The sequence below is a fragment of the Poecile atricapillus genome, chromosome 5 (assembly GCF_030490865.1).
Source record: "Poecile atricapillus isolate bPoeAtr1 chromosome 5, bPoeAtr1.hap1, whole genome shotgun sequence".
In the NCBI taxonomy this organism is placed as follows: Eukaryota; Metazoa; Chordata; class Aves; order Passeriformes; family Paridae; genus Poecile; species Poecile atricapillus.
The window spans coordinates 7256465-7280837 of record NC_081253.1 but is presented as its reverse complement, the minus strand read 5'-3'; the positions used below and the strand labels follow the sequence as shown (position 1 = coordinate 7280837).

General features: G+C 40.0%; 1 protein-coding gene across 1 annotated transcript in view; it reads right to left on the bottom strand.

Moving 5' to 3' along the window:
• The window catches only part of NCKAP5 (NCK associated protein 5), a 352741-nt gene that overhangs the window by 14081 nt on the left and 314287 nt on the right, over nucleotides 1–24373 (bottom strand). The window contains exons 16-19 of the mRNA XM_058840560.1: nucleotides 18398–18712; nucleotides 16097–16233; nucleotides 14540–14669; nucleotides 11824–12011 (exon numbers count right to left, since the gene is read on the bottom strand). Of these exons, the coding sequence (XP_058696543.1) occupies nucleotides 11824–12011; nucleotides 14540–14669; nucleotides 16097–16233; nucleotides 18398–18712 (770 nt within the window). The remainder of the gene's footprint in view (nucleotides 1–11823; nucleotides 12012–14539; nucleotides 14670–16096; nucleotides 16234–18397; nucleotides 18713–24373) is intronic.

Genomic DNA, 24373 nt, shown 5'->3' with positions numbered 1-24373 from the left:
ATATCTCTGCCAGGAATGGCACGAGATAGCTGAAATCCCAAGTCCCTGCTTTGTATGAAAGTTTTTGGCTGTGGAGGAGAGAGAGTGGGCTCCCCAACACTTTCACAGGAACAGAAGGACAGCGCTGAGCTAAAAGCAGAGCGTGTGACGCCTGTGGGTGACATCAGCCTTAGCCCCCTTTCCTCTTCCCAAGCACACTAATTGGGCAGCCAGGCAGCTTTTATGGAATGGGAGGGAGAAACCCAGCAGGATTTGCCTTGCAGAAAAAACCAAGAAGATAAATGTCTTCATACCTAAATTTCCTGCCCAGCCAGACACTTCATCTTCTCCTATCACCAGGACAAGTGATGAAACTGCCACAAACAAACAGAAGCTCCAAAAACAATTTAGTCTTTAGCAGTCAATCAGGAAGGCTCCAGCCCTCACATCACACAGCTTCTTAACGGTGGCTGCTGTCCTTGGCTTGCTCTGCTGCCTCTGTTTTCAACACCATGCCACTAATGATGTCATAACACAGCTTCCATGTTTTCACAATGGATTTCATTTGTAGAAATGCTGTATTAGAAATGGTGAGCTCTCTGTACCCTGGCTTGCATCATGGTTCTAAGAAACATTATAAGATAGGATGATGTTCCTATAATGATGATAGTAAAAATATTCTGTAAAATGATACAAATGAAAGTTTCAGCTTTTTCCTGTTGCCCACACACTAATGTTATGGAAAACGCAATAAGGAAATGGATTTAAAAATATGAAGAATTTCATTATGGTATGATCTTAATGGGAACTCAGTAGGACCAGATTAGAAATGCACAGTATTTGGCCTTCCTTTTAACTTGTGGGAAATGTCTGCTGATGTTCCATGTCATTGCCCACAGAGCCAGTGCACAGAAGCAGGATGTTACAGACCAAAATTCTGCCAGTTAGAGGGAGAATGTCTAAACCAATTTTCAAGCATCTATATAAGCTCCATGATTTTCACAGGATCCAAATAACATGAATCAGTTGGAGACATCAGCAAAAGCTACAGATTTGTAGCACCTTTGAAAACTGGACAGCTGAAGTGTTGAAATATCCATTTAGGCACAGGCATTAAGAAAAGAAGCTTGAAAAAAACACTGACCTTTATTTTTACTGATTAGAGGCCATAAACAAGTCTCCTCTTAGTCCATGCAGAGAAAAATAATTCTTGCAAGACGAACCAGGAAGCATGTGCTGTCTGCTTTGCTACTTCTTCTTTTCAGTTTCAGGCATTGTCTGAACATCTTTTACATTTCAAATCTGCTTTTTGTCTCATTAGATACGTTACCAACAAGTTTCCCAATCTGGTAACTTTTTTTTTTGTTAGAAGAAATATCATGGACTATTACTGCATAGCTAACATTTTAATTTCATAATCCACAGCAACACACCCTATTCATATTTAATTTTTTCTTTTCCACTCACTTCTGCTTTACTCTTCATCATCCCAAACCCATCTGAGGTCTCGTTTTACAGTTTGCTTTGCAGAGCATTCAGTAACCCATAGGATATGTGCATATGTAATAGGATGTCAGAAATATCACTTTAAAGTGTTTAACTGGCAATTTTTCAGATAATAATCACTTGGGGCTTGATTGGCTGAGAATAACACTAGAGTAGCTAAGGGAAGTTCTTCAGGCTACAGTTTTTTACATTAGGTAAATTTTTTAGTGACCTCTATTAATGGGGAGGCAAAGGATGGTGAAATTGAGAGAAGGTGGCACTAATGGGAGCAGAGCCATCAGGTTGTGTGTCAGTCACTGATAGATTGATGAGCAGCTCAGGCTGGCAGGACTCTGACATGTGCTAAGGAAACTTATATCACTCTTAGCCTTTGTAAAGGATAATTAGACTTTTAAAGGATGTAACTACATCTTGTGAACTTCCCAAAGTTTCCTGTGTCACTTATTGCTACTAAATCTGCTAAATACCATGTTTGTTTCTTCTATCAAATACAGGCATTACTTTTTATTAAATTAATATGGATGCTGCAAAAGCCTGCAATTCATGTATTGGGGCCTAAAAATACAGTAAGAGATAAAATATTACACTTTGGGACCTGCTATAAAGTAGAATGTTTGAACTTGCAAAAATAATTTTCCAATATTTTTCTTTTGTGTCATACTGCACAAAATCTAGTATAACTTCTCATTTCAATAAAAGGCAATCACTTTTGGGAAAGGAAAACAGCTAGTGGAACAAACTATAAACACCAAAAAATTATTTCAATATGTTTTTTGTCAATATTTGACATAAAATTTGCCTTCTCTTCAAATACCATGTTGATGAGGACATTACTGTCATGTGCATATGGAAAGACAAAGTGTCCTCTTAAAAAAAGAAATAATATGCCAACATATTCTCAATATATTGCCACAATTCCTGCTGCCATCATCTGTGTAACTTATTCCTCATGAATTCTCCTCGGTACAGAACCCTCACACTAAAAGATCAGTCATTTCCCACTCTTCTCAGCGTGATGTTTGAGTGCTTTATGCACAACATATCACTGTTGTAGATGGGGAAGACAAGTTTCAGCTGGAAAAACAATTCACAAAAATATTACAGCGCTATTCATCTCATTTAACTCTGCTAATCACATGGTCCTCTTGGAGTCAAAATATTTTCCAGCTTCAGAAAACAAACAGATCACTGAATACACCTCTGTGCCCTACTGCTCTTATCTTGATTGAGTCAATCCAATGTTTATTGGATCCAATAAAGTTTTTTCAGTTTTTTCTTTTATTACTAATATTATTTCTACCATTACAACAATTACACTCTCTCACATGCTTACTAATATTCATCATTTGTTGCCGTTAATGTGTCCTGAATTCCATTTTGGCCCACAGTATTATTATAATATTCCTATTTCACAGCAAGAGAAATGAAACCTGCAGCTTTATTCCCAAAGATGGGGGACTGGAGAGCGCCTGGTTACAAGCGGCAGAAACACGAGTGCACTTTGGGCCATGCTGCAGAGCACATCAGCTCCATCTGTCAAACCTCTGAAAAACAGCCCAGAACATTCCCCACTCGGGGTAATCACTAGCAAATGATACTTTTATTCCATATGTACTTTTGGTTCTTATTATACTAAAGGGTCTTTCTACTTACACCTAAGAGCCCCTGTGCCTATTAAATCCGGATGTAATCTCCAGTTATCAAGGCAAATGGACATTGGAGTGCTGGGGATGTGTCAGCAGTGAGCAAGGGGGCTGGGCAGGGACCGAATGGGTCAGGGTCTTACCCACACCCTGCTTATTGCAGCTACTCAGCCCTGCTGAGAAATGGCCTGGGGTACCCAGACCATCAGAGCTGTGACAGGGCAGAGCCCCTGTAAATGTGCTCTGTTCATCTCTGGGCTGCTCTGTGCTGTTCTGGGCTGCTCTGGGCTGCTCTGGGCTGCTCTGGGCTGCCCTGTGCTGTTCTGTGCTGCTCTGTGCTGCTCTGTGCTGTTCTGGGCTGTTCTGGGCTGCTTTGGGCTGTTCTGTGCTGCTCTGGGCTGTTCTGTGCTGCTCTGTGCTGCTCTGTGCTGTTCTGGGCTGTTCTGGGCTGCTTTGGGCTGTTCTGTGCTGCTCTGTGCTGCCCTGTGCTGTTCTGAGTTGTGCTGTGCTGCTCTGTGCTGTTCTGGGCTGTTCCGAGCTGTTCTGTACTGCTCTGTCCTGCCCTGTGCTGTTCTGGGCTGTTCTGGGCTGCTCTGGGCTGCCCTGTCCTGCTCTGGGCTGCTCTGTGCTGCTCTGAGCTGCTCTGGGCTATTCTGGGCTGTTCTGGGCTGTTCTGGGCTGCTCTGTGCTGTTCTGTGCTGCTCTGTGCTGTTCTGGGCTGTTCTGGGCTGCTCTGGGCTGTTCTGGGCTGTTCTGTGCTGTTCTGGGCTGTTCTGTGCTGTTCTGGGATGCTCTGGGCTGCTCTGTGCTGCTCTGGGCTGCCCTGTGCTGTTCTGTGCTGCTCTGGGATGCTCTGGGATGCTCTGGGCTGTTCTGGGATGCTCTGGGCTGCTCTGTGCTGCTCTGGGCTGCCCTGTGCTGTTCTGTGCTGCTCTGGGATGCTCTGGGATGCTCTGTGCTGTTCTGTGCTGTTCTGTGCTGCCCTGTGCTGTTCTGTGCTGCTCTGGGATGCTCTGTGCTGCTCTGGGATGCTCTGGGCTGTTCTGTGCTGCTCTGTGCTGTTCTGTGCTGCTCTGGGATGCTCTGGGCTGTTCTGGGCTGCTCTGTGCTGTTCTGTGATGCTCTGTGCTGCTCTGTGCTGTTCTGTGCTGTTCTGTGCTGCCCTGTGCTGTTCTGTGCTGCTCTGGGCTGTTCTGGGCTGTTCTGTGCTGCTCTGGGCTGCCCTGTGCTGTTCTGGGCTGCTCTGGGATGCTCTGGGCTGTTCTGTGCTGCTCTGTGCTGTTCTGTGCTGCTCTGGGATGCTCTGTGCTGTTCTGTGCTGCTCTGGGATGCTCTGTGCTGCCCTGTCCTGCTCTGGGCTGTTCTGGGCTGTTCTGGGCTGTTCTGGGCTGCTCTGTGCTGCCCTGTCCTGCTCTGGGCATTGCACACGAGCAGCTTTGCCTGACCCTCAGGGACTCTGGCAGATGAGCCGCATGGCTTTTTGCAGCATCTGGGTCACTGTGTAATGTGGTTATGTGGCTCCCACGTGCTGAAAAGACAAGCTCCTCTCTGTAATTCAGAATTGCTTGCTGAGATGGTGGGATATCAGGTTTCTGCTCCAGTGATCAAGTTTTTCCACTCAGAAGGGGCAAAGTTCTCCCCTTTTGACAGTGCCAAGGGGGTTCAGTGAGCACGAGGCTGTGGCCACAGGAGATCTTGGTGTGTTGTTTTAATTCACAAGTGCAAACATTCCATCTGGCAGGTGACAAGGCACACAGGCACAGCTCTCTGGGTGCTGTGGGTGACTGGGGCGTTTAACACTCGGTGCCAGAGGCACTGGAACTGCACCTACATGCCCAGCAATGCCTGAACTCCTCGGCTTTCCTGCTTTCCACTTCCTCCAGTCTGAGCCTTCTCTCAGACTCACATCCAAGCCATTCCCCTGCTAGCCTTGCACACCATGTGTTTTAAATGCCACACAGCCTGCTCTCCTATGCCAAAGACTTTCTGTCCCTCACTGATACCCAAATACTCTTAAAACTATGTGCTAAAAGATATTTGAGTTAAAATGTCACCACCTACCCATCCCCATAAATACACTAACCAAACATAAAATAGCCTTTATACCAGCTGGAGGGCTAGTCAGAATGGGCTTTGGTGGCACAGTACTAAAACTACTGAGGCCATTAACGTTAGAAGCACAACTGCTTCAGCAGATAGCAGCTTCCAGGTTATTTTCAGGGTTATGTTTTCCCTAAAAATGTCCCTTGTATACCATTAAAATAGTTATTTTCTCTGGTGGACGTTATGTTCCAAATATTTTGTCTTGCCAAAGCCTTTTAAAAACTTAAGGAAGTTATGGAGAATGCTATCAACCTCCTTGCTGAGCCACTCTCCATTGCATAATTTTTTACTAAAACTCTCAGCAGCATAAGAAACCTCAGCAGTTTCACCTAGAAGGCACAGGGAGAGAAATGAGTCTCCTATAACTGCAGCTTTTTACTGTTGCCAAGCCAGTTCCTCAGGCTGGCTGTAAGGATGTTCTTCCACACCACACAACATTTCTCTTAAGTGATGTGTGTCAAGTGTGGCTTTGGTCCCACAAGACTGCCTAGCTAGGCTTCAAATTGCTTGTTTTGCTGTCTCTTTACTTTACTTTTTGGGGGCAACTTTGATGGCAAGGTATTAGAAACAATAAAGACCTCATTGGGAATATAAGGCTTGGAAGCAGATCTTAGAATGTGAACTTGTCCTATGGAGAGGAAAAAACCTGCAGATACGAGTGATTTGTTGATGTCTGCAGATGTCTTAACATATTTCTAATTTAACATGAGCAAATCAGACTTCAGGCTAGAAAAAATATGTTTAATTCTGTATTCCCACGGGTGGTATGGTGAAATCTGCTTTCTTATCAGACCATGCTCCTGTGGTTTTTGTCACTTATGTTGTCAAATACTCCTGAATTATTCCCCTGACAATGGGTCTTACATCAACTTGGGCAATTACTCAGACAGTCCCAGCTTTGATGGCACAAGTATTGCATCACTCATCTGAGACTCAAACCCCTTTGATTACACAGAAAGGAATCCTTGCAGCCCCAAGCCTGTCAGTGGGAAAATCCTGTTGAGGCAATTTTGACAAATGGAAATGTGCAGCTCGAAGGTCCCCACGGGGCCACGCTCAGGGATCCCATGGTGGTGCTGAGTATTAATACCACCAATTGTTTGCATTACTAGATCACCTCCCTAAACAAATGCAATGATTTGTTGTATTCATTCCTTACTTGAAAGGAAAGCACGATCTTAAAACACCAAAGATGGATGGATGAGACTGCAGACTTATTTCCCAGCTAAAGATTGTACAATGGCAGTTTCTTCCTTAATATCCTAGGTTCATCAGGAAAGCAAATAAAGCTGATTCCCTCCCCACCTCATCAGCTTCTTTTCAGCCTGGCAAGAAAAATAGCAAAGAGGAGGTGAGGTTTCTGTGCTTGATATGAAGTAAACTAAATTATGCAATTAGTACATAGAAACCCACTATCACCTAATTTCTGCATTTGATCCAGTCCATTAGATGCTTTCTCTTATTGACAAGGGGCCTCTTCTACCTTCCATTACTTTCTGGAATAATCATTTGTAAGAGCTGCTTCAAACTCTATATTTGGAGTAACACACACATTGTACAAAACAAGCTAAGATGGAGGTCATCAGGAGCATTTGCTGTTTTTTTCTGGTTGTAACATGACATAGGTGTTGCTGTCACCAGTTTACAGACAGCAAAACAGATCCTGCCCAGCAAAATATCACCCAGGGCTGCCCCAGCTGCAGGTATTCATGTTATTATGAAGGTAAAAGGAAAGCAATTATTTAGTGCTCACTGGAGTGTGCACTGAGATGTGGTTTCACTCTCCCAAATACAGATGGTAACTACAATAGCTGATTTTTATTAAGTTTTCCACAGAGGAAGGTTTGGGGAAATGTTCATATTTTTAACTTTGGGTTTAAAGTCTGGTATTCAGGATAAGGCAACTGCTGGCCAGGGGAAAGGAAGGAAGTAGCTCCACAGGGCAATTTCCTCCTTTCCAGTTTAAAGTCTTGGGATACAGCTCTTCCCAAGTGTTAATTGGACTGAAATCATTATCTTAGGCTTTTCCACCTGTGATAGGCAGAATCCCTCCCTAAGCACATCTGATAATGTGAGAAAAATTAATTCTCTGTGAAAGCAGAATGTACATGGTCTCTTCAAAATTTTTTCATGTACTTAAACACAGAGAGTCTTTTTTAAAAGAGACTTAACTCAAGAGCCAAAGCTTCTCTCTTTCAGAGACAGCAAGACACCTTCAGAAAGGGTCTTGGAGAACCCAAATCAGGCACAAAAACTTTTCTGGCACATTCTCCAAGATCTGCCTAAATAGGTGAACACAGCAAAGTACCCAGTGTGCTGGCAGTTCACACCCCAGCTCAAGTCTTACTGATCTCTGTAGGAGATGAGACACAAGGAGAAGCAGCTCAGTCCTTTCTTTATTTCCCCCTCACTCTTGTTTAGTGCAGCCTGCAGAGGTGTCTGTGCTGCTCTAAGTGATGCTGTAACTCAGTGAGGCTGGAACACCTCTTACTATCAGCTTAATGTTCAGAGATCCTCGAGGATGGCAAGTGTTGAGCAATTACCAGACTTAGCCTTGTTTCCAGTCCTTTCCTGAGTATTCTCCCTGCTAATAGGAGACTTGTGAGCACAGCAAGTCAATCATACAGCATTAATTCCCAATCAGCTTACTCAGCTGTAAAATCCTTGAGTTTATCTGGGAATGCTGCCAGGTCAGTCCTATTTGTAAGTGCAGCCTAAACAGCAGCAACATCTCTGATTTTTCCTCGGCCTGTATTTGCCAGCTCTCTCTAATGTCTACTTGAATTTCCAGACACGGGGATTTGATCTCATTCATGAATCATCTGTTCTACACATCCAAACTCCGCTGTGGTGGATGTGGCCACAACTTCACACTGCACAGAGAAGACTCTTTCTTTAAATGAGTCCCCAGTTCAAGTGCCCATGCGATTAACAAGGTAACTGCGCCAGAAATGTCAGATTTCTTAAGTATCTCGTCACAACTGGGGGAAAACAAGAGGAACTGGAAACTTCTGATGGGTACCAACTCCTTCCATAAGGGACCTTTTCTTTAAAGTGCTCAAGTCATGCTTTGAATCCCAAGCAAGCCTTGATGGCAACTTAACTTGAGTAATAGGGACAAAAAAGAGCAAGGAGGGCTGTATTAGAGTAAAGGATGTGATGGTTGGTTAAGGTCAGAGAAATAAACATATTTTTCATAATTCTTTGGGACCATAAAGATGATTAAGTAATAAAATCTTCCACCAACTCAGTTACTTCTTCAAATGGTTTTTGTTTGATTATAGAATATGCTAATAAACAATGGGCCTGGGGAAGAGAAATTAATTTTGTTTTCTGAATTCCTGTAAGAAAAAAGTCACTTGAGCTTTTAAAATCAAAACAGTAAATTAACTGATGAAATGTGAAATAATTAGTTCATTGCATAAACGTGGTAGCAGTGATGATGTTGGCAAAGTGCTCAGGGCACTCCCAGTGTGCAAGGACTAGGAACAGCTGTTTAATGCAGGGCTCAGTGAAGTTTCACTGACGAGGTGTCTCCCATGGGCTGGCTGCAATGGACTTTGGATCAGGTGCTGGATATATTGTATTAAATCAGAGAAGTTACTGTTCAAATAAAAATAAATCATTTGATATACATAAAAATGAATGTTTCTCGTTTGGAAAATCCAACATGAGAAAAATACACTAGGTTTTTTAATGTAAGTGAAAGTTTTCTGCTGATGATTCAATGCATTTTGTTCCTTTCTTTGAAATTGTGATTTGCTTTTCTCATCCAAAATTCTGCAGTGTGCCAAAGGATGCCATAATTACAGACCATGTTTTTCAGGTCAAAATAAAAGTAAGGTGCAATTGGTCTTCGTGCTAAGAGGCTTTAACCAGGATGTTAAGACTGTAACAATAAGTACTTTTCCTTTCAATGTCTAAAAGCCCTTTTTGATTCCTCAAACTATCCCTGCAAAGTCCCTTCATCACAGTAATGGCCCAGCAGTTGTTTCTCTTCTGAAGCTCCTGTACAGTACTTTTTTTGCTGATGAAACTTGCTGTGTATAAACCTTGGAGGTAATGCTGGTGAATGCGTTGGTTGAGAAGGAGACAAATCAAATGACAAGTCTGGGCTAAGAGAGTTTCCTGACTGTCTCATTAGAGCCCCCAGCCTGAACCACTGCCATCCTGGAGCTGTGCAGCCCAATTTAATTGGGCTCAGAGACTGTCTCAGTACACTTGCTCTTCAGACAAGCACTGTAAACTCATTTTTCCCATCATGAGGCTTTTTTGACACACATCTTTTGGATGTTTTTTTTTATAGGTTTGACAAACGCCACTTGGGAATTAAATTCAAACCCTGTATGATTTCCTTTGTCAAAATACCAAATATGCTGCATGAAAGCTGCATTATTTCCCCCCCCCAAATTATATATATATATATATATATATATATATATATAAATAAAATAATAATAAAATAATTATATATATATATATATAATTTTTTAATTGTAAATTTGTTGGCCATAAGTGCCTCTGTCTCTGCTCTCCCCCTCTTTTTGTGGGTAATGTTGCAGATCACACAGCTCTGATTTAAACAGACCGTGGATCTTCTTGGGCTCGACAAACTACAGCTGAGAAAAATTTGCTGTGCTGGTTCAAACAAGGAGTTCAGGGCAACCTGCTTTTCATGGTTACTTCCTCTCATTTGTCATTCTGAAAAGTTTAATACTAATAGGCAAATCCCTAGTGCTTTATTGAGCTTTTGCTGCTCAAGAAGAGGCAATGCTGTTTGGAGAGTTATTTCAGATCCTTCAAAAGTAAACTCAAGAGCTCCCCAGCATAAAGCATGAAAAATGTTGGTGCTGGCTGAGCAACACCTGATGCAATTTAGCTTAATGATGGAGTTTTACAGGATCCTAAGGCTTGATCAATGGGCTTTCTTTAGGTTTTGAGGCTGATTGGGAACATGGCAGAGACATGGGATACAAGGAATACATGAAAAGAATTAATTAATAGTAGATGCAACTCTGAGTCACTTTTCTATAATGAAACCAAATCTAATTGCTCTGTTAATAGCAAAAGACCTCAGCCTTCAGAAGGCAGAACTGATTTTTATGTATTTTTATATATATATATATATATATATATATATACATACACATATAATTCATCTCCTACACATAATTAAGCTATGAATTTCTGGATGTTCAAGATGAGGAATTAAGTGAATGTTCAAATTATTTTCCTGCACATATCCTTTTTAACACCCTTCTGCTGCCTTTTTTCCTTTTTTTTTTCTTCCCAACTATGGAGCCAGATTATTTAAAGTTGTTCTTTCTAATATGAACCACATATATTAAAATTGAATCATATTCTGGGTACTAATGAAATTGGGTTGGTTGGGAAATGAGGCACATACATTTCAGGATTTTTCTCTTGAAGTTTGTGGTCAATTTAATATTCAGTTAAGCAGGACTTTGATTCCAACAGAGTTGGAATAAACAGGGCTACTGCCATTTTGTTCTTTATATTCCTTCTGTATATTTGGCCCAGATTCCCGAAAGCTCTAAGACTCTAACTTTGGTTAATCACCTCTGAAGTTGCAAGGCACAGCCATTCCCTGAAACTGAAAACTGGGGTCTGGGAAAAGATAAAAGTTAATTTTCATTTATGCACTACACCAGTAAATTTCAAACCAGTGGCTCATTCCTTATTTTCTGCTACCACCTTTGTTTATAGCGTAACACTCCCAAAATATGCTGAATGCCACACACAGAAACAAAAGAGCTTGGGTCTAAAAAGAGCTGGGGAAACTGAACACAGAGGAAAATGATTACACTGGATCACGACTGGTGTCTCTGCTTTCAAACAAACTGGCCTGTTAGATCAAAGGAGAGGGGAAAGGGAGTGAGATGATGAGAGGAGAAGGCATGAGAGCAGAGGAGGAAAACAACAGGTTGAAAAGTTCCTCTTCAGGGCTGCTGAGACTGTGTGATGTCAGTTCAATACTTTTAGACACAGAAAATGAAGTGGATTCACTTGCAGAGGAGAAAACAAATATATTTCTGTTTAGCATCAGGGTCAACCCATCAGATCAGGACTGATCTTCATCAAAATAATGTTTAAAACAATCAAATCTGTAATTCCAGAGAAAACACCAAGATTTCAAAAGAGACCAGAAGATAGGTGATTTCCATAGCATAATTTCATTTGAATTTTCAGGAATGCTTCTCCAGAGTTTTAAGTCATTTAATACATGTTGTTCTATATAAACTATCTAATTATAGGAAGGAGCAGCCTTAAGAGAAAAATTCTGTGTTTACCTGCTAGCTTTAAATTTCAGCTCCTCACTAATGGTGGAGTACAAGCGTAGCCTGTCTCTACTTGTCAATTTTGTAAATCTAATTCTGTGACAGGTGAGCATTCAAATGTAACATTCTGTTCTAAAAATATTCAGATCTTTACTCTTATGCAGGTCATGTTGTTTTTTTCAAGTCTGCCTGGTTTTAGTAGTCAATCAACACACTGAGGAAAAAAAAACAAATGGGAAGTAAAAATAATAATGAACAAAATGAGAAGTAATATAAAAATTACAGTAACTCACACTTGGGTTCTCCTTGCCCTTGCTCTCTTTACTGGAAGCTCCACTCAGCTGCTCAATTAAACTATAATGTGCTAATTGTTCAGGTCCATCCTCTCCAAAATGGCCATAGAGACTGTGTTGGTATAAATCCAAAATTGACATTGGATTCCCCAAAAACGACCTTCTCTGACATTGTTTTTCCTGCACAGCTGCAAGAGATGCAACAAATAATATCATTATGGCAGTCTACATAGATTTTAATGTAATTTCACCATTTTGAAATGTATTTAAATTGTTTTTTAAGGTAGCTGAAACTGAGTGCAATAGAAACATTAAAAATACTACCTTCTAATTCTCCAATGCATATACAGGGGACTGCTCACGCTTAAGGTTTGAGCTGGAGGAGATGGTATGAGACAGACAGAATTAATTTCCTTTCTTTTCCAATTATAGACAAGGTGGTTAATTTGGGGGATCTTCCCACTTAATTATTTGCAGCAGGGTTTTGTTTTTCTCTTTTAATAGACTTACATGGCAGATGTGCTAAGTTCCTTTAGCACACCCTTCATTTTGTCTGGACTTGTGAGTTCTTTCCTTTTCACTACATTTTTTTTACACACAACAGCATAAAAAATACACCAGTAAGGTAAGAAAGTGGTGCTTGGTTTAGATCCTGCTGTAGTACAACATCAGGAATAAAGCCCTGGTTTCTGAAGTCCAAGGCTGAAAACTCATTCAGAAGAACAAAATAAAACCCAGGGAATTTTCTGCAGCTTCATGAAAGCACACAGGAGACAGATGTTTATGTGAACATTCAGCTCTTTCCTCACACTTCTTGTTACACAAACTTCAACTCTGCCTTATAACCTACAGCCTTAGGAGAAGGTTTACCTCCAACGCCCCTAACAGAATCACATCAGGGTAGAAACAATCTATGGGATTGAAATCAAATCACTTTCATGCTTGGAAGAGAAGGATCTGGCATATTTGGCATATTCCCTGTTACTCTACTGACCTTCTCTGTAACACTGGGCAATGCACTGGGAATCTTATGCTAAGCCCATTAAATCAACAAAAGTCTTATCATTGACTTTTAATAGCCTTTGCATTGGGCACTCGGTCTTTCTGTTCCTTGCTCATAAATGGAAAATGAAAATCACTCCAACATTATAATTATGCAACCAGTGAGTTTGGGGACCCAGCTAATAAATGTAATTATCTATTCATATAAAAATATTCTCTCTGGAATGGTTTGCTGGAGCCCCTGCCCCAGCCTCATGTGGATGTTTTGAGGTTATATCACTTGTGTGCATAAAGAGACAGAGACCTTTGAACACAGAATGGGATAAAGTACGGTAGTTAATAGCATGTGAGAATGGCATTTAGAGAGCACAGAACAGAAACCCTGACTATGAGGAATGAGCACAGCTGAAATACTTTTGGAATAATGTGTCACAATCTTCTATTTGTCTCTATCACAATTATGTATTTTATTCTCTTCCTGGCTCAAAAGGGAGGCATATACACAAATTAATGAAACTCTATGTAAAATGGTCACCCCAAGTCATGCTTAGAGATCACTAAACTTGGAATCTGCTGCCATTTAAAGCAATTGCTAGCACATGATAATTTTTTTTTTTTTTTTTTTTTGCAAATTGTGATGAATGTAGGAAAGAAAAAAGCTTATTTGCCTCTTTTAAAAAATCCCATATTTATTGCATTAAAATATGGTTTGGAAAAAGCAAAATCTCTAAAAGGAAGTGTTTATGGACTGACTAAAATGACTTGCAATATTTTCTACAGATGAAATCCACAAAGCTGCAGCAGTAATGTAAATAAATGGTCGTCACTTCCTATTCTGCTCTCTCCCATGGAATCACAAGCAATGGATTAGCTCTGAAAATGCCAAATGTTAGAGACACTGATGGGCACAGCATCCAGCCACCCGTGGTGCTCTCCACTGTCCCGTGGTGCTGATCCCTGCCAGGCCAGCTTTGGGGCTGCCCAGGGCTCTCAGCCTGGTGCCAGGACCTTGCACTGGCCAGGATTTTCCACCTGCAGGGGATCCATGGGCTGCAAGGACAAGGACAGAGCCACCCCACCCTGTCCACCCCCAGGACACACATCTGCACTGGAAGGTGGCTCCAAGCACGGCAGGCTGGTGCTCAAGACAAGGCAGCAATTTCCTGGGTTATTAAACACACAGAAAACTATTATCTCAAGAACTTCACTTAATGTATTTTTATCTACTGGAATTCAGTAAATTCCGAATTGCCATCAATTCTCACTAAAAGCTTTCTTACTTGAAAGCTGCAATATATACAGAGAGGAAAATGAGAGAGAGTTCACTGTGGCACCATAACCAACATCACCTTGATACAGAGGTTGGGAAACTGTGGCCTTGACCACTGCATTATTTCATCTGTATAATAAAAAATAAAGCTATATTTATGTCACCTTTCAATTTTGTAATAATGTAATCATTTTTATTTGCACTGCAGAAATTTATGCATAAAACCTACAAGACCCCACTAGCAAAAACTGTGGAAGAGGAGAAAAAGCATTTACACATAATAAAAAGAGAACAGTAATAAAAAGTTAATGGAAAATTAGACTGAAGAAAGATTTGGGGTTAGAAAGTGAAATCTAGACAGAAAGTTCAGTCAAGGACACCATCTGCTGCTGAGTCAGTGTGGGGCTGAGGGACATACATCTTTATGTACAAATTTTCAATTACCTTGTCTGTTGTTCGTTGTTAACTCCACAAGGGTCTCCTCTGCAGTTCTGAAATAACTGGTTTTGTACTCTGGCTCTGGCTCACTGTCAGTGCTGCTCGCTGAGTACGTGCACACCCTTAGAGCTGTGTCCTACACAAAGAAGGGTATGGCAGCAAGTCAGATAATGCAAATATATCAAACTAATGCTGAAGATAGTACTGGGAGTAGCACATTCTATGTTTATATGCAGTATAAACAGGTAGTTCAGCTGGGACAGTCTGCATTACCAGTCTAACTCCTTCAAGTAAGCAATCATCAGTCTGACATGGGGGAAATAACCCATTCTTGTCCTGTTACGTCCCCTGAGACAGTCTGGCAGGAACAATCTTTATTTTAACTTTTTTTTTCCTCCCCACTGTAACATTGTTTCCGATTCTACCGCCATTTTTGGATCATTTCATCCACACCAAATTCTATTTTAGAAGTTCTTAAGCATGTTTAATACAGTCTATTTGTAACATGCAAAATCATCACACCACAGTTTGCTGCAGGCAATTCTAGAGACAATTAGGATGGCCAGTAGACAATACACCAGTAAATCCTAACTGTTTCCTAATTGTTTCCTAAATTCATGACCCTTGTCCTGGTACTTATATTACAGTACTGGAGAGCCCTTAGTTCCCAGCTGCTTCCTTGGCCAGTTCTTTCCAGGAAGAAGTATTATTGATTTTCTTCTGGGAATAAAGAGGAACACTAACAGCTCTGGACAGCTTCTAATCATGGAAGGCCTGAAGGCTCAAGCTATTCAGGAGCAGCAGCTCAGTACAATAAACCCCTCAAACCAGGTAGGGGTAAGCTAAGCCTGATACTGTTGGGATCATGTACAGATAGCACCTGCTAGCCCTACTCCAATTGCCTAATCATGGCTCTAGCAAGGTTTTAATTCTGTTTCTCTAAGAGGGATAGTCATTTCCCCATCCTTCTACCCGTGCTGCAGTTTTTAATTGATGCAGAAGGACATTCCTTTGCTAGGAATCTCACTTGTGGAGAAGGAACCGGTGCTGAGGACACCTGCATGCAGCCAGGAATGCCCAGCATTAAAGACTGCAAGTCAGCTGTAGTCCCAAAACCCCACAAAAACTGTTAGAAGAGTATTTTCCTATTCACAGTACTTCCATAGCACCCCTCAAACTCTCATACTCATACACAGAGGCTTATACAGACAAGGTAACCAAGTCCTAGGGAAAAAAACCAATCTGAATCACATGAAAAACAGCAAACAAGATCAACTTTCTAGAAGAGAAGAATGGGGTAAAAGGTCTCCATTTCCTTTTCTAAAAGTGCCTGAGAGGATTTTAATTAAAACATGTTTTTAACCAGAAGGAAAAAGAACCTTTAGGTATTATTATTACTGATAAACAGTGAGATAGCTAATGAAGGGTAAGGAAGTAAATGCAGCTGTTAGATTGTTAGTTACTCTTCACACCATATTAAAATACTGGCCATTAAAACACTGATACCTCTACATTGCCCACAACACCCATCTCATTCAAGAGATGCCAATACTTAACTTATACCTTTGTTTTAGTAGTTTTCTTGGGGGTCCACTCCGGAAGAACTTTTCTATTTTCTACAGTCTCTTCAGTGTGTTCTAATGAGGCAGAGGTCACAGAACTTGCTTCTTGTTCACTTTGCTTTGCAAGGTTAATTATTCCTGAATTAAGGGAGACATTATTTAAATTCTAGGTCTCATCAGCATCCTCATGATAGTGTGTCAATTATAATTCAGTGAAAACTGGGGGCAAATTGTGATACTTTCATTATGTCCAATAATATTTTACTGCTGAAAGGAACAACTTACTAACTTAGTGGTATAGTTCTAACTAAAGTGACAGAATTTCATCCAAATCCTTTTCCAGTTAACAAGAGAAAAGGGAGACATGAATTTAAATCCCTTCATTAGTTATAAAATATATACCCTTTCAACAAAGAAACAACATTCAGTAACTACTTCTAGGCATTGTAGGATCTGCTCTGCTATTTTATGTTCTCAGAGAACAATCTTTTAACATAAATATAATTGGAAGTACCTTTCTAGCAGAAAGGCAGCTTTTTTATTTGCTATATTTGCACTGTGCAAAATCGGAACATCAAAGAAGATATATGGTGCATATGAAATAAAGTGATAATTGTAATTTGGATGAGAAAGTGCAGGAGAGAAGAACTGAATGAAGATAGTCTAGTAAAGAATGAGCTGACCCCATCATCTGATGTATACTACTTTTTTGTAGCATCTCTTCATGACAATTTAATTAAGATACAAACCTTACAAGGTTGGTGCAGTGAATATTAGCATTAAGATCAGAACAATCTTACTGCTACTGACTTCTTATGAAGCAATTCAGTGCTTGCAGTTTCTGTTCAATTTGTTATAATGACAGTGTTTAATCATGGGCTCTACTCTATAACACACTGCTGAATTGAGGTCACACATGTGGCCATTCAAGCATGTAGCACATAATCTATAACTGAGATTTTGCTTCTGAATCATTCTTAGCTGTACCATTAATTAACAGTACACTTATTTTAAAAACACTAAGTATTAAAAGATCTTTTATTTAGCTTTGATTTGAAACAAGCAGGGGAATCTGCAATAAAGCATACAATGTGTGTTTGCAGTCTATTTCACCACTACAATACTGCACTGGGAATATTGCTAAATCAACTGAGTTCTGAGATGTTTAATTAGAAACCTTCTGTTGTGCATCCTATGGACGCATAAGAGAGGCTTCTCTCCTCCTAGGTTCAATATATGTCAGCACATTAGCAGAACATATATTTGATGGCCTTAAACTAAGCTCAAACTTGATGTTTAACTTTACATGCTGATTACACAGAGTGTCTCTTATAGAGTCATACAGATTTATGCAAATTAAATGCAACTTTTACAGGAGCAATAACTGGACTGACAAAGTGCTAATCACCATAACCCCAATAAGTGAGTGACATTGCATTTGGTCAAGATAAAACAATACCCCTCTTCATTAAACTAATCACTTCTACTGCACTTTCCACTGTATCTTTTGTGTTATGAAAATTTCCCATTGCTAATGCCACATGATTTTTAATGCTATTAACATGTGTATTAATAACTCCAAAGCCTTCCAAAAACTTATATAAATAGTCAATGTTTGTTTATAAAAAATGCACAGACTTCAGTGGGACTATTTACTAATAGAAAAATTATTTTCTGGAGTTTTGATGGATTGCCAGTCCTTTTAGACCTTTGTCAGCTCTTGTTTTATAGCTTATACACACACGTAGCTAATAAGTGAAAGTCAGGTATTTTATGTTCATATTTAGAAATGTGTTTGTATGATGTAGAAAAGTAATGAGAGCCTTGTTTGAGGTCAAGGCCATATATTCAGTGGGACAGAATTTATGCATTGAGGCCAAATGAGTCTTTAGTTCAAATCCAGGATCAAAAGCAAGCCTTTATGAATTTATCTTTTCTATGTCACAACATGGCTGTGCTTTGTACTTTGTACAGTCTGATCCTGAATATTGCTGAACATCCGTATTCTTTTTCAAGTCAACTTCCAAGGCTGGCATATGTTTTTTCTTCTTCAAGTACTGTTTCTTGAGAAAAGGCTTTAAGTACTAAACTAATTTTTCTTTTTCAGATAAGCATTTTGCATAACAAAATTTCCATATGGCTCGGGTCACAAACTTGTTAACCTTACGCATTCATAAAACGAGTATCTTCTGCTCCACATTTAACATTTCTGTTATCAATTGCCATTATTACAGGATTTCTGCTAATCAAAACAGGGGCCAAGGCAGAAATAATGTGATTTTCAGTGTAATTGACATTTTACCTGAGGAAGCTGGTTTGGGAAGGCGACTTTGAAAAGGTCGTATACCCTTGGCAGTCATGGCCGGATCAGACGTTGAGTGACTAATTACGCTTTCCGCAGACTCCTGGCTCATAGCTGTTGAAGGCACTTCTCGCTCAAGAGTTTTGGCTTTTACTGAAGGAGCTGAAAGAGGAACTTGCTCACATGCTGCAAAGACTCCCATTTCCAAGGCTGATTCTTGCTTAGAAATGTGTCGCCCCGTCGAGCGATTCCCCGAGTCAGGGAGGGGGAAGGTTCCGATCCCGCTGTCCAGCGTCCTCATCTGGCAGCAAGACTCTAAGGCACAGGAAATTGGTGTGATGGGATGGAGATAAAGGTATTTAAAGTTGGGGAAAGGATCTAGGGGGGAAAAGGGCCTCTTAAAGGGAAGGTTTCAAGATAAGGGAAACATTTTGCATTTTGGGAGTGCGCTGTTACCCGTCACTGGAACACTTCTGACACTTTGTCTAACAGAATACAAGCAAATATTGAGGTGCAGTGAAATTAAACAAGTGCCAAAACATTGAAACATTGACACTGGCCTGCTTTGGAGTAACAGTGTGATAATGGATAAGTGGGGCAGGTCCTGGAAAGCAATTACAGATGGAATTTTAAAATACTTTAGTTTGAAAGCCCACAGAATGTCTGGAGGATATCAGTAGTGTAATATATTTCTTCCAACAGAAACCCACATTCCACAAAGGTTTGGCCTCTCCACACCTGTGTTTTGCTGATTGTTTCTCATACAAGAAGGTGTTAACCAAAATGTATCATGCATTCTTACACAAAATTAAGATTTACAGCATTTCTTAGAGATACCCATCTCTCAAAGCATCCTGAAAATCTTGGACAGCAACAGCCATGCCTTTGTTTACCTTGTCACTGTTTTATCTTGTTTGCCTTGTGCTCTGGTTCTGCACATCCCATTTTGGCAGGGATAACTTTAGTACTGTTATTTTGGAAGCAGTATGGTCCCAGACAGCACTCCAGCTTATTCACCCTACTGGAAAGATGCTGTATGAGCCATGGAACAGAGAAAGGTGCAAGTGTAGCTGTGTGTTGCTATTTGAGCAGCCAGGATGTACAGGCAACTCCCCTGTCCTCTCATTCTCCATCAGTTTCCAGAGAGTTCCCTTTTGTTTCTGTAAGGGGCAAACAATGTTGAAGGGATTGTGATGGCAGGGTCCTTCTGAGACCTATAAACACCAAGGAGGGAACTTCAGCACTAATGGTTGGAAAATGAGGATAATTTAGGTTAAATGTCTGGAAACATCCCTTGACAGCAAGATCTTAAGTCTGTGGCAGACAATCCCAAAGGAAGCAGAGGATTTTCCTTTGCTTGAACAATTTAAGGCTACACTAGACTAAAGATATACTGCAGTGAACAATTGTACTCTAGCAGGAGATGCAGAATATGGCCCAATATATCTTCTCCATCTCTATTTTACGTGTTTCTGAGTATTGATTTTTTTTTATGATATGTCCATTTGTTATTAAAGTCTGTTGTAGTTTAGCAGTGCTCTGTCAAGTAATTTTCATTATTTTTTTTTCCTCTGCAGTGTTTCTAATACTCTCAAAAATTTGGAATTTCTCCCCTATGGATTTTGCCTATTTGTTTTTGGGCTAAGAACATTACCATGGTCATTCTTGTTAAATATCTTCATCTCAATAGGTCTTTCTTGATAACAAGTAAGAAACCACTTACGGATAAATTAAATACATATTTCTATTTTGTGTTCTTGCAAAAGGAGAAGCAGCCTATATTTATGTGGTCATCTTTGCATTATCCTCATCACTCAGAATCAAAGAAGGACTGAAAGTCACCTGAACCTTACAGGGCCTGGCTGAGCTGCAGCAACAAATGTTCTATGCATTGTCTTTTCAAAGGGCAAAAGTGACTCTGATTTCCCTCACACAATCACCGCCTGCCAATAATTTCTGTCCATAGGTAAAAGGATGTAAGGTGTGGAAGCCATGCTTAGCTAGCACCTACATTTTCCATCACATTTTTGAGTTAATGTGCCATCATGATTTACAGAGCTGCTGAAGGTTTTCCAGGAAACATGAAGAAAAGAAAGAGAATTATATTTAGTCATGCTGCATCAAAAGGAGGTATCCCATCTACTGAACCCTCTTATCTCAGCTATACTTCTTCTAACTTTTTGGTTTTGTTTTTGTTTTTGAATAGGAAAATACCTAGATAGAAGTGAGAGTGTGGAAAAGCAATTTAAAACTCCAGGTGTTGCCTTTGCCATTTTCTGAAGATAATCAAGCTGAAACAGCATGTTAGCTCATGGACAGGCAATTTTTCAACTAAAGACTGTTGGTGAGAGAGTTAGCAAATAAAGGGAAATATGGAATAAAAAAAGACTTCTGTTATCTGCCTCTTAACCAAAGGACATCTGTGCAACACTGGGTGTGTTGGAGAGGCAGAGACACGGAGTAAACTGAGAACACCCCCTAAAAGAACACAGGAGTCTGAGGAGTCTCCCCTCTCCTGTCTGCATGGTCAAGGTGAGACCTGATTTGGAGCCCATTTCCACAAGGACCCTGAAGGATCCTGTAGTGTTCTTTCCTTTCTGACCATTCTCGAAGAAACAAAGAAGCCATTCCCTCCTAATTATTACAGGAGAATTGAGTAGGATCAAAATGTGCATCAAAAAAGCAAAGTTACAGCCTTGGCTAAGGGAGAACTGGAAGATGGAAACTTTTATCCTCTGAGGGCGTGTTTCTTAAAATGACACATGGATTTCTCTTGCCCACTATTACCTTGTGTACATCTAGGCCATGAAAACAATGGCAGAGAATCAAAAAGAAATGAATACTGGGGGCCAGATTTCCAAGAATATACAGTCTCCTGCTGTTCCCAGAATAATTGGGAGACTGATGGAGAAGCACACCAGCGGTATCACTTTTAATTAAAAGGAAAAATAGTTTTAATCAATTATAGCCTTCCTTCACAGAGACTTTATCCATGATAAAGGAAATGTACCAGGTGGAAAACAGATTTTTAAAATAGTTCACACAGCTCAATTTTTAGTTCTGGAAAACCACAAAAGGGTCTGGTTTTCAAAGTGCTCAATGCATGGCAGCTCCCGTTGTGACACTTAAAGACAGATTTTTGGAAAATTCTGTGACTCAGCCAAAACCTAGTTCTAAATCCAAAGGAAACCACAGAATTTCTTGTGGATTTTAATTTTTCATTATTGAAAGTAAGTAATTCACCCCTAAAGCTATATAATACAAATAAAAGAGTATCTTTCAGAACAATTTGTATTACTGAAAGAACGAACACACATTATTTTCCATTGTTTTTAAATTTTTATGAAGCAACTGCAAAATAAAAAAAATACTTAATGCATCCCAGTGACAGCTTTCAAACAGCTTCATGGCCCATCTGATTTCATCAGCTGCACTGACACTTCAAATTACTGTTATCAGCAAGAGCTGCCCAAGACTACATAATGAAAATATGTAAAAGTTAAATCTCTGGTGCTATGACAGTACCACTCAGTAGATGAAAAATGACTCCTTGAAACACTAAAGTCTGGAAAGAGTTATATATGAGCTTAATTACTTTTGCTTGAGGATTCTTCCTGGTATACCAGCCAAATTCCTTGCCTGCTTCTGATTTTTTTTTTCTTCCTCTTTCTTTGCCGGGGAAGAAAGAAGCTCTCAGAATGGTATTGGTTTTATAGTGGACATAGACTCATCATCAGCCATTTCTCTCAATAATCAGACTAGAATCAAAAGCCTGAAATGCAGAAATAACCCCTTCCCTCCCTCTCATCATGGGGAGTTGAGTCTGGACCTAAAAGTCTCTGGGAGTCCAACTGTAGAGGAACAATTCCAAACAGAAAACAGAAACAAGGAAGAATTTATAGATATTTCCTGGAGGTCAAAAAACTCCTGACTGCATGAGAACCTCTTGATGATGGGGCATTGTAAGAGCTCAGTGGAAAATTTGAGGAAGACCTTTAATGTTGAGAAGCCTCTTAACCACAAGAAAAAAAATGGAGTTAACATGGCATAGAAAGTTTTCTGAACTACTTCTCAATAATTTTCAAATTTAGTATTTTCACTTGCAAGATGATTCTGCAGCTCATGTCCTACATCAGCTGGACACCACGGTAATTTGTACAGCTGGACAATGCTTTGCAATGCTGCATCATCTCTGGTGCTTTACCAACATTTTCTGGTGTCAGTGGGTCACCAAGGTCTCTTCAACACAGAGCCAGTACCCAAATTAGAGATGGAATAAAAATGGTCTGTGAAAACTGCACCACTCCAAGGGTCTGGACAAGAGGAGAGTGGGAAAGGGACATACACTCAGGTTGGCAGATATCAGGAATTCTATAAATCAGACCAACACTGGGGAAAACAACTCTAGCAGCTCATTCTGTAGGATTTTTTTTTTTTATATTTTCCTCTGAAATGTAAAAATTAAAGAGTTAGAAATAAACATACCCCACTGGTAAGAGCTGACAGCTTAGAATTCATTGAAGTATTTTAGGGCATTCTCCTGAGCACAAATAATTTAAAAATGCATCTTAAATACCAGCAACAAATCATTAAACCTAATTATTCTTCAACTTTTTTCTTTTTTTTTTTTATTTCTTCTGAAATACTTGCCACAAAGATATCAGAAACACATCACCTCTATCTCAGAGAGCATCCTTGGTGCAATTCATTGGAGGCTGGACAAGAATACCCAGGGAAGCTGAGAGCTGACCCTGCTGCTTTATGCTGTTACACAGCACCTTTCTCTGCTCCTCTTTTCACACAATGCATGTGAAAGGAAAATCAATTTGGGGGAAAAATATAAAAGAAAGCACAGAACAGCTACTGTGAAGGGAATTACTTGAAGTACAACATAAGAAATATGGGTCCAGCCCCAGTTAAGTTCTACACTGATGGTTGCAAAATAGGGTATTACTCAAAATAAGCAGTGGAGCAAAATCCATCCCATTTTTAGATTAGGGACATGTTAGTCTTTCTAATGTTGAACCTATGGTTGAGTCCTAGCACATAATGAGGAGGATTCATGAATTTCATAAAAGAGAAGACATAAGATGGTGATGTATCTTTTAAACATGGCTTCTGATTATGCTTTTCTTCAATAATGTGAAAACATTCTTTTGCTAAGGGGGATATAATGCCACATGTTATTGCAAACAAACCTTTAACTGAATAACTGGGGAGTGTTTCATAATGTTTCCTCAGGTAAAGTAAAGATTCACATTCTAATAAAGTCTTTTTATGTTGTATCCTAAATGAGTTTCACAGATGCTTAGTCTATTCACAAATCACATACAAGTCCCTTCTTTGCATAGGCACTCTTACATGGCTGAGAAGTCTGTAAAATAACTCGTGGTGATTTTGACCACCCATTTAAAACAATATGTGAGTTTTTCTCTGATTCTTGAATAATCCATAAAAATCTTTACAGAAAGCACAAGATGCAAAGTTTTACCCACAGAGCTAAAATAAGTCATCAATCAGCAGTTCTGTTACACAGGTACATGTGCATACACAGTACCCTCAAAATGCTCAGGCAATTCACCTCCTCCTAATCAGGCAAAATGAGAGGAGACATTTCTGGATGGTGGCACAGAGGGAAGGGCTTACAGGTTGGAGAGGAAATAATTATGGGTCCTACAGTGTTGTAAGTGCAGCTTTGCCTCTCTACCCACTTGTGCCGCGAGTGACAGATGGCAGCTGCCTCTTAGTGCTGCTTGAGGGGATTGAGACTTCCAGAAGCAGCTCAATAACCTCAGCCATTCCCCACCTTGATGTTACTTAAGAAACACACTGATGGATACCAGGTGCAATTACTGCAAACAGAACCTATTTCTACTTCAAATGACACATCAGCAGTTTCTATTTGGAGGTGGCAGAGTTAAAGAGGCCTTTACGTTATTTAAATTTGATGACCAATCTATCTTAACATTAAAAATA